The 10,851-nt window shown below is 37.8% G+C and overlaps 2 protein-coding genes across 2 annotated transcripts; both read right to left on the reverse strand.

Moving 5' to 3' along the window:
* LOC115790462 (extracellular calcium-sensing receptor-like) lies at positions 1-2,852 on the reverse strand. Its single transcript, XM_030744272.1, has 5 exons — positions 2,604-2,852; positions 1,616-2,428; positions 1,309-1,536; positions 1,015-1,141; positions 1-920 (listed from the first exon to the last, which is right to left on the reverse strand). Exons 1-5 carry the CDS (start codon positions 2,850-2,852, stop codon positions 1-3), a joined length of 2,337 nt encoding a protein of 778 aa, XP_030600132.1.
* Positions 2,853-3,618: 766 nt separating this feature from the next.
* Positions 3,619-7,489, reverse strand: LOC115790587 (extracellular calcium-sensing receptor-like). The gene is made up of 6 exons (XM_030744414.1): positions 7,299-7,489; positions 6,903-7,200; positions 6,021-6,815; positions 5,632-5,859; positions 4,992-5,115; positions 3,619-4,532 (listed from the first exon to the last, which is right to left on the reverse strand). The coding sequence occupies exons 1-6, from the start codon at positions 7,328-7,330 to the stop codon at positions 3,619-3,621; spliced, it is 2,391 nt and encodes a 796-aa protein (XP_030600274.1). The 5' UTR covers positions 7,331-7,489.
* Between the last annotated feature and the right edge of the window lie 3,362 nt (positions 7,490-10,851).

Here is a 10,851-nt window from a genome sequence, read left to right on the forward strand (position 1 = left end):
TTAATATTGCATGTCATAATTTGATGTCTTTCCCATTATGTGTTTCTTGGTATTTTGTTCTGGCCTAAACAGGATTACATAACATTTTGGCAGAAAAATACAGAAAAGTAGTCCAAAGCTGGAGGCCAAAATCGCAAATATTTCCACAGCCACAGTAAACTTTCCAGGTGAGCTCACATAAGCAGGGATAAATGTGATCCACACTGCACAGAATATCAGCATGCTGAAGGTTATAAATTTTGCTTCATTGAAATTATCGGGCAACTTTCGAGCCAAAAAAGCAATTGCAAAACATAATATAGCCAGAAGTCCTATATATCCTAAAACAGCGCAGAACCCTAAGGCTGTGCCAGTATCACACTCTAAAATGATTCTGTCCTTATATAGTAGAAAATTCATGAAAGGAAAAGGTGGGCTTATTGTTAACCAAAGCATACATATCAACATCTGTATAAGAGCAAATGCCAGAACACTGAGTCTCTGCTGTAAAGGCCCAAACCATTTCATGACATTACTGCCTGGAAGTGTAGCTTTAAAGGCCATTAAAACTACTATTGTTTTACCAAGAACACATGAGATACAGAGGACAAAGGTGATGCCGAAGGCTGTGTGTCTCAGCTTACAGGACCATTCAGATGGCCGGCCGATGAAGGTCAAAGCACATAGGAAACACAGAGTTAAGGAGAAGAGCAGCAGGAAGCTCAGCTCAGAGTTGTTGGCCCTTACTAGGGGGGTTTCTCTGTGACAGTAGAAGACAAGTGTTGTAACCATAGTTAGAAAAACTCCCAACAATGAAAAAACCACTAACACTAACCCTAGGATTTCATCATATGCCAGGAATTCTATTTCTTTGGGGATACAGGCATCTCGTCGTTTGTTGGACCAGTACGCTGGTGGGCATTTCACACAGGCTACTGAATCTGCAAAATGAATATTAAGGCAGGGAAGTATGGTGTAAAGGAAAGAAGTCAATGAAATGGCTTGATTTTATTTATTGTTTTGTTATTTATTTACCTGTCACATTACTGATCTCTCCTTCTGGACAGGGTATGCAGTCATAACAGCAAACTGGCTTTCCCTTCTGAAGGACCTTATGTGTTCCAGGGAGACATCTCTCACTGCACACTGACAGAGGCACCTCCTGCACACATAAATATAACTATATTAATTTTCTACTATCCCCACAGTTAAATACTATATATATATATATATATATATATATATATATATATATATATATATATATATATATATATATATATAATTCAATATTCAAATGGAGGTTCCAAACCTCGGTTTGTGTTTTACCTCAACCAAACCATTGCCCCAAACAACTGTGTTGTTGTTCATGATAAGCTGTTGTCTGTCTGGAAAAGAAGCATCATAAATGCCAATAGTTCTTCCTTCCATGATTCCTTGGATTGAATATTGTAAATTAACAAGTTCATATCTTGCTGGAATGTCACCATTTTTGTTAAAATACACTCTTTCCCCTTCTTCAGTTGTGAAATTTACAGTATTGAGATACTGAAACACCTAAACAGAAATTACATGGAAAATAAATGAAGTATTCCAGCTGTTGTGTTAATGTCATAATGAACTGGCAGTCACTTACTTGCCAAGGTTGAATTTGTTTCGGATCAATGCAGCTCCCACTGGAAAAGAGCTGTTGACCACTATCGCATTTTATCAAGTTGTCAAGAGCATGAGCCACTGCATAAACTGATTTGTAAACATTTTTAGTAAATCGGAGCTCAGACACATCAGTAAACTGTGATTCAACATTTTGCAGACTCTTGTAGCCACTACACGGTTGTCTTTGTGTGTTTACAGTTTCATTTAGGGAGCAGTCAAACACTTCATCCCAGAATTCTTGAACAAACCGACTATTGGGGAACTGTGAGGGGTCGAGCTGTCTCAGATACTCCTCTAGCCCTGGGATCTTAGCTGTAGGGACAGTGAAGCCTAATGACCCCACCAAGATTTTGTGTCCCTTAATGTCAGTCAGAGAGAGATCTGTGATCCATGCATCACTGCCAATCCACTGCAGTCCTGTAATGTTATGCTGGTACAGTTCAGTAGCCAGCAACTTAATTTCTCTGTGAGACATAAAAGCCATTATCACTTTGGAAGTGGACTGCTTAATGATCTCTGTTATCCTCTGTAGCCTGCTGGGTGGATCTGATGATGAAAATGCTTCAGAATACTCAATGCACACTCCATATTCTTGTGCAGCTTTGATAAATGCTGCCATGCCACTGAAGCCATATTCATTATTCACAGCTAAAGCCCCAACCCAGGACCAACCAAAGTGCTTGACCAGCTTTGCAAGAGCTCTGCTTTGGTAGTAATCACTGGGAATAGTTCTGAAAAAAGTAGGGTACTCGTTTCTGTTGCTCAGACAGGCGCAGGTGGCAAAATGGCTGATCTGCAAAGAAATATACAAATAACTAACTGGCAGTGGAAAAGCAAACATATTGCCAATTTAAGCTTATGCATTACATGTAATTATAATTTTGCAGAAAAGAGCACTTAACTGTAGAGATACAAAAGCACAGTGAAATAATAATAATAAAAGAAAATACCTGTCTTCTTTGACTTACCACAGGTATTTGAAACCTTCCAACAACCTGTGCAAGTGCAATAGTTGGGCTTGATCCTGAATGTCCCAAGATTGCTTGCACTGTCTCAGTGCAGCTCTCCTCACTGAGTTCTCTATTTTGTCCACTCACCAGTGCCAGTGCTGCTCTCAGTATGTCCATAGTTCCACAGTTATCATAAATCTTGTAGCCAAGTTTAACATTAGGCAGCATTTTGGGATTTTTGTTGATTTCATTTATAGCAAAGATCATGGTTTGAGCAAATATAAATTCTCTAAAATTAAAGCTGTAATCATTAATACAAAAAATCTGTATGTTAAAGATTCTAACACAGAACAAAATACAGACAAACATATTTAAAATTAAACAATTTAACAAATTTATCATGTAAAATAGAATGTAAGATCAACAATACATACTTTTTGCATTTTCTAAATTCTGGAATTGTCTGAAATGTGTTAGTTACATAATCCTGCCCTGTGCGAAATGAAAAAATGCCTCCAATAACAAGGTCACCATCCTGGGTTAGTTCAGGTGGATGTGTCAAGCCTTGCAACTGACACAAAAAATATCCTTCCCCCAATACTAGAATGAAGAGAAGCAGACTCAGTAATATCATATTTCTGCTATTCTCTGGACATCAGTCCAATCAGCTCTGCATCCCATAACGGGGCTTTATACACTATACAAAAAAAAAGAAAAAAAAGAAAGAGGGACACGTTGTCACGGTTCATTGGAGCCTTGAGAGACGTATGCAGACACCTCAGGCAAAAGATGTTTTGATCAGTTTTATTAACTTTAGCATATATTGTATAATTCACAGGACATATGATGACAGTCTGATGCATTTACATGACCTAATCAGAGTTGTTTCCAACTGCATCAACAGTATAATTGTACAAAGTAGAAAGAGAATGGACTAGTACTATATAGTGTTTAGGCAATTTAAAAGGACTGCGTAATGTTCAGTCTTGCAAACAATTATGTCAAATTCATATAGCATTAAAAAAAGCATTTTTCAGAGTGATTGTGGTGCCTTCTTCCCCATCATGTTCTTTTTGGTATTCTTCTCTGGTTTCAGTAAGATGATGTAACATTTGGGCATAAAGATGCAAATTAACAGTCCAAAACTGGAGGCAAGAATAGCAAATATTTCTACAGCAACACTGAACTTTCCTGGAGAGCTGACATATGCTGGGATAAATGTGATCCATACTGCACAGAATATCAGCATGCTAAAAGTGATAAATTTGGCTTCATTGAAATTATCAGGCAGTTTCCGAGCCAGAAAAGCAAAAATAAAACATAACATAGCCAGGAGTCCAATATATCCAAGCACTGCCCAAAAGCCTAGAGCTGATCCCAGAGCACACTCTAAAATGATTGTATCCTTGAATTCCTTAAAATTCTTAAATGGAAAAGGAGGAGAAGTTGTTAACCAGATGATACATATGAGGACTTGAATAAGAGTGAAACCCAAAACACAGAATCTCTGCTGTGCATGGCCAAACCATTTCATCATATTACTACCTGGAAGTGTAGCCCTGAAGGCCATTAAAACAACTATTGTTTTCCCCAGAAGACAAGAGATACAGAGGACAAAGGTGATGCCAAATGCTGTGTGTCGCAGCATGCAGGACCACTCAGAGGGCTGACCGATGAAGGTCAGAGAACACATGAAACAAAGAGTCAAGGAGAAGAGCAGCAGGAAGCTCAGCTCAGAGTTGTTTGCTCTCACAATAGCAGTTTTTCTGTGTTTGAAGAAAATTAATGCCACAGCAGCAGTTGTGCATGTGCCAAACAAAGATGCTGCAGTAAGCAGAACACCCATAATTTCTTCATATGATAGGAACACTGTTTCCTTCTTTACACAGGTGACTCTTCTCTCATTTGACCAGTATTCAGGGAGACATCTCACACAGTTGACAGAATCTGTAAATAAATAAAATAAAATACAGTAAACTACATACATACATACATGAAACAAGCAGGTGTTAGATTTCCAGAAATTGTGTAATTTCTCATTCTTAAATGATTGTCCTCTATGAAATAGGAGTACGGTTCTTACCAAATAATTGATGGACAGTGACTTAATGGTGTAATAACACTATGAAGCCTCCATGAGATGATCATTAACAGCACTGTGATTCTCTCATGAGGTTTTGTTATTAAAACAGTAGCTTTTTTACATGACTTTTACAATGTGAGGTCATTAACCTTCACTGGAATTCTTCTTAATGTGCAAGTTATTTAGATTATGACAGGCTCTGCATATTTTTTTAATTAGTTTGTTTAATAAGATTTAAGATAACCAAATTGTAAAGACATTTTCATTTTGTGGCACACATATTAGCAAAAATGTAAGAGATTACACTAAATATATCACTAAACCTGTAATGTTGCTTATCTCTCCCTCTGCACATCTTATGCAGTCATAGCAGCAAACAGGCCGTCCTTTCTGGAGAACCTTACGTGTTCCTGGCGGACACTTCTCACTGCAAACTGATACAGGCACCTGCATAACAAAAGCACAATGGGAAAAATGTATATGACACTGTCGTTAGCATCAATAATTAATTTTCTCAATAATTAAATTTATTACATCAAAAATATCCATCTTTTCATCCTTTTCAGCAGTGCAGAGTGGCTGGTACCTAGGGTGAGAGGCAGAGTACACCCTGTACAGATCACCAGCCTGACACAGGGCCAACACAGAGAGACAGACAACCATTCACGCTCACATTCACATCTATGGGCAATTTTGAATAACTTTAAACTGACTTTGGGATAAAGCTGGAGTACCCGGGAAAAAAAACACACAGACACAGAGAAAACATGCAAACTCCACCCAGAAAGGCCCAGGTCAAGGTGGCTTTGAACCCAGGCATTCTTGCTGTGAGGCAACAGTGATAACCACCATGCCACCATACTGCCGCATATTTAAACCTAAAAGGTTCATAGTGTTTGTGCTAAACTATTAGTATTAAACTGTAATTACTAATTATGGTAATTAATTATATTGATATCTTACCTGCTGTGAGTTTCTCATCCAAATTATAGACTTGTTTTTCAGATTTAGCTGTTTTTCTGGACCTAATGATGTATCATAAAGACCAATTGTGACAAACTCCACAGTGCTGTTTTCTCTTGGCTGCCAGTTTATAATTTCATACTTTGCTGCTGGATCTCCATTTTCATTAAAGTACACCTCATCTCCTTCCTTTGTTTTGAAGTGAATATTTCTTATGTGCAGTAAAGTCTGTAAAAAGGAATTCATTTAATTAATTAGCTGACAATGATCTAGCAGACTAACTGGCTAAAAACATAATAAAACACAAATAGATTTGTTTTTTAAAAATGTAAATAATTTTGTTCTTGTTGATTGTTAAAGTGTAACAATTAAGTTAGTCTTACACTCACCGTAAATGGATCTAACAGCACGTTGTTGTTACATGTTTTATTACACTTGAGGATATTATGAAGTGCATGGGCCACTGCATACACTCCTTTATAGACATTGTTAAAGATAGGCATGAGTGACATGTCAGTGAAGCTGTTTTGAACTCCAGTCAGATCTTCATGTCCAGTACACTCTCTCTCAATCTCTGCTGTTGACTTCAATCCCTTGAACTTACAGCTAAATAATGACTCCCAGAACTCAGTAAACAGTCCATCGTTAGATAAACTAAGTGGCTTCACATCCAGCATGAACTCTCTCAGGCCACTGACATGTGCTTTGGGAATGGAAAGACCTATGGCGCCATCCAGTATGTGATGCTTATCCATTGCTGCCGTTTCAGAGTCAAATATCCATCCCTCACTACCTACCCACTGGTATTCAGTCAAATTGTATTTGGATAACTCATATATTAGCACACCCATATCCATATGTGATAGAAAGGCAACAATCACCTTGGAAGTTGAAGCCTTTATAATGTCAGCTATCTCTTGTATTTTGTCAGATGGATCTGTCCTAAAAAACGATACAGAATACTCCAGACAGATGCCCAGCTGCTTTGCAGTTTCTGTGAATGTGGCCATGCCATTATTTCCATAATCATCATTATTTCTGATAGCTCCAACCCAAGTCCAACCAAAATACTTGACCAAATGGGCCAGGGCTCTGCTCTGGTAGTAGTCACTGGGTATTGTTCTGAGGAAGGATGGGTACTTGGTTTTGTCACTGAGGCAAGCACATGTGGCAAAGTGGCTGATCTAAAACAAAAAAGTGCTAAGTAGAACATTCACAGAGTCATAGTTGTATTTTTTCTCAATTCGTTATTGTTTAACTATTCTACCCACCATTGGTATATAAAATGGTCCAAGGACAGTAGCTATTGCCATGCAAGGAGAGGAAGAGGTCTCTCCAATTATGGCCTGCACTTGCGCAGGTCTGGTACATGGTGTCTCAGATGGCACAGAAACAATTTCATTACCATTAGCCAATGCCAGTGCAACTCTTACACTTCTTGCAAGGGAGCCACAAGCATCATAGATTTTATAGCCCAGAGAGACTCCTGGCAGCAGGTCTGTACTGTTATTAATCTCCTCAATGGCAAAAAGCATAGCTTGAGCAAACTGGAAACCTCTGAAACTCAAACTTGAAAAATTGAATTAAGTCCAAATTAACTTTAAACCGTAAACAATTACATCACAAAAGAAAACACTTAATAACTTAATTTTCAGTATTTTATTTACCTGGTGCACTGCAGTGGCAGTGGTTTATGCATGTAGGTATCCTTTCTGTCTTTCCAGCTGCTATGAAATGAGAAGATCCCCCCTAATACAATATCCCCATCCTGAGATAGCTGGGGGTTCTCAAGATCCCCTCTTTGTCTGCATGATTGTTCATCAGCATGAGAAAATGACGCCACCAATAACACCTGTAAAATTGCCCAACCCTGCTGTGGCCATCTATGCATGGATGTCATGCTGTCTGTGAGAAATAAAACACTGGATTGCATCACATGTACCTACAGATAAACTAGAAGCTTACACTGGTATTTATGCATTTTGGAGCAACATAAAAAATATTAATACCAAAGGGATGATTCATTTTTGTGGCCTTGTAGGTGGAGTAATGGGAGGGGCATGCCCAAATGGAAAAAAAGAAAAGTTTTTGCATGAAGCTTGCTTTGCAAACCTTTAATATATAGTTGAATTTAACAAGGAAACTCCATTTAAAACATTTTTTTTGGGCAAATCTCAGCTCAAAAAAAGACCTTTATTTGTTGCCATAAGAAGCATATCATTATTATCTATGATATTGATATGCTACTTATGGCAACAATTTCCTTACCATTGCAATGGTAATGAAACTGCCATTATTATTGTTATGATCCGTATATGCAAATATACGATACAGCTTTTGACTCTCACTGTAATTCCGATCACTCAGTTCCCCTATTACCGCCCACCCAACCAATCAGCTGTTTTCTTATTATATTATAAGAGATAAAGCTTTTACAAAAACAAACAAACAAAAAATATAATGAATAAAAACGAATAATAAAATGGAAGCTATTTTAGTTCAACTGTTTAAACCTTTGAAAATTATGGGCATGCACAATAGGGCCTATGTTATTTCAGTGACTCAGTGTTTGGAGAGTGACATGTGTGTGAGCAAACAACATTCAAATCAAATAAAACATCTGACAAGGTTTGTTGTGCCCACACCACTTGCCATGCTTTTCATTATTACAAATGACTTTAGTGTATAGCTGAAACCAATAATATTATATTAATAATATTATATACTGTGAGTGTCTCTTATTTGTATATATTTGTGCATTAAAATTTATATTAGAAAATATATTTACCTTTCAAACATTAAAATGAATGTGAGATTTGGTTTAAAGTTGAACTGAAGTCAAATCAATTTATTTTGTAAGGTAAAGACCCTAGAGTAATGCACAGAACACCCCCCCCCCCCCCCCCCCCCACACACACACACACACACACACAAAATCAGACAACCCCAATGAGAAAACACTTGGCAGTAGTGGCAAAGAAAAATTCTCTTTTAACAAGAAGACAGAGACAAGATGTTTCTAATTTTAGAGATATTGTGCAAATGCAAAAAAGGAGTGCAGCATATTTGTTTAATATGTACATATCTTGGTCAAAAATTACTCCAGAATTCCTCACAGTATTACTGGAGGCCAGGGTAATGCTATCCAGAGTAAGTATCGGGTTAGACATCATGTTTCTAAGATTTGACTGAATACAATAGCCTCAGTTTTATCTGAATTTAGAAGTAAGGAATTAAAGAACGTCTTTATGTCTTTAAGACATTCCTGCAGTTTAAATAATTGGTGTGTGTTATCTGGCTTGATGATAGATAAAGTTGGGTATCATCTGCATAACAATGAAAATGCATGCAATAACTTCTAATAATACTGTATAGTTTAAATAGAATTGGTCCTAGCACAGATCCCTGTGGAACTCCATAATTAACCTCAGTCTGTGAAGAAGACTCCCCATTTACATGAGCAAATTGGCATTGATCAGATACATATGATTCAAACCACTGCAGCACAGTATCTTTAATACCTGTGGAATGCTCTGATCTCTGTAATAAAATATGGTCAACAGTTTCAAACGCTGCACCGAAGTCTAAAAGGACAACCACAGATGTAAGTCCACTGTCAGAGGCCCTAAGAAGATCATTTTTAAACTTCATTAATGTTGTTTCTGTACTGTGATGAATTCTGACACCCGACTGAAACTCTTCAAATAAACCATTCCTCTGCAGATGATCATTTGGCTGTTTTACAACTACTCTTTCAGGGATCTTTGAGGTAAAAGGAAGGTTGGAGATTGGCCTATAATTAGCTAAGAAAACTGGGTCAAGTGATTTTTTTTAAGTAACGGTTTAATTACTGCCACTTTAGAAGCCAGTGGCACATAGCCAACTAATAAAGATAGACTGGTCATATTTAAGATCAAAGCATCAGTTAATTTCAGGACTTCTTTGAGTTGTCTTGTAGGAATGGGGTCTAACAGACACGTTGATTGCTTGGAAACTCAGAAAGATCAATCTGAGAGAAAGAGCCTTAATAAGTATCAGAAGGATTGAATGTAGCTGTATATAATGATATGTCTATGAGATTATGAGTTATGAATATTTTCTCTCTCTCTCTCTCTTTTTTTTTTTAAGCCTGTCATGTCTGGCATTTTTTTCAATTGGAATAATGATCCAAATGCACTGATGTACCAAACATATTTGCTTTTACTAGAACAGCTCTGTAAGTTTTCTATAGACTATTCTTGTTAATGTTTGTATTTGAATTTTTTAATTTTTTAATTTAGCTATTTATGCCAGGCCTGACAGGCAACAAGGAAGGGGCAAGAACAAGAAGGAAAACAAAGAGAGAGAGAGAGAGAAAAAAAAGGGGGGGGGGGGGGGGGGGGGGGGCAAAGGGAAGAAAGGAAAAAAAATAATCGAGGAAAAGTAGATATACACACATACACACATTCACACATCTATCCATATGTACATACATACGTATACATACATACACACAATTTAGTTGTTTGCAATAATATGTGTGTGTGCGCCTCTGTCATGGAATGTCCTCAATAATGATGAAGGCAAGAAGCTGCAACCATGCCCCCCGTGATCCAGAGGCGAATAGGGAAGGACCAGGGGACCCAGGCCATCCACAGCCCACTAGGAGCTCAGAAGACCTGAGGCCACACATCCTGATGGCAACCACGTGCACACCCCAGAGGAGGAAGGAGGGGGACCACAGACGGAGCCCCCACGGCCAAAGGGCAAGAGTCCAGAGAGCCAGAGGCGATGAGCAGATGTAGCTGCTCTGTGCTGTGGTGGCACATAGTATTGAATGTGATAATAGTGGAGGAATTATATCCTCACACTTAGTTAAAGCACTTTCAGAAAGACACTTACTGTAACAAAATTTATTGGCCACTGCCGTATAATCCATTACTGTAAATGTAAAGGTTATTAAGAAATGATCAGACAAGAGGGTTTTCAGGGAATACTGTTAAATGTTCAGTTTCCATTCCATATGTTAGAACAAGATCCAGAGTGTCACTGAAGTGGTGGGTGGGTTCATTTACATTTTGGGAGAAGCCAGCTTAATCTAATAATAGATTAAAAGCAGTGTCGATGTTGTCATTTTCAGCATCTACATGGATGTTAAAATCACCACCTATAATTATTTTACTGAACTGAAACTAAATCAGATAAAATGTTTCAGAAATCAGATAGAAATTCTATGTAAGG

This window comes from Archocentrus centrarchus, chromosome 13 (genome assembly GCF_007364275.1).
Source record: "Archocentrus centrarchus isolate MPI-CPG fArcCen1 chromosome 13, fArcCen1, whole genome shotgun sequence".
Classification (NCBI taxonomy): Eukaryota; Metazoa; Chordata; class Actinopteri; order Cichliformes; family Cichlidae; genus Archocentrus; species Archocentrus centrarchus.

What these genes read in the sequence shown, in the direction of transcription:
- LOC115790587 (XM_030744414.1), bottom strand. Translation starts at nt 7,330, where the DNA reads ATGCATAAACCACTGCCACTGCAGTGCACCAG. An exon ending in CTGCCACTGCAGTGCACCAG is followed by an intron (nt 7,201 to 7,298) that starts GTAAATAAAATA and finishes CAATTTTTCAAG; the next exon opens with TTTGAGTTTCAGAGGTTTCC. An exon ending in AGAGATAAGCAACATTACAG is followed by an intron (nt 4,533 to 4,991) that starts GTTTAGTGATAT and finishes ATTTATTTACAG; the next exon opens with ATTCTGTCAACTGTGTGAGA.
- LOC115790462 (XM_030744272.1), bottom strand. Translation starts at nt 2,852, where the DNA reads ATGATCTTTGCTATAAATGAAATCAACAAAAATCCCAAAATGCTGCCT. An exon ending in GAAGGTTTCAAATACCTGTG is followed by an intron (nt 2,429 to 2,603) that starts GTAAGTCAAAGA and finishes ATTTCTTTGCAG; the next exon opens with ATCAGCCATTTTGCCACCTG. An exon ending in AACAAATTCAACCTTGGCAA is followed by an intron (nt 1,537 to 1,615) that starts GTAAGTGACTGC and finishes ATTTCTGTTTAG; the next exon opens with GTGTTTCAGTATCTCAATAC.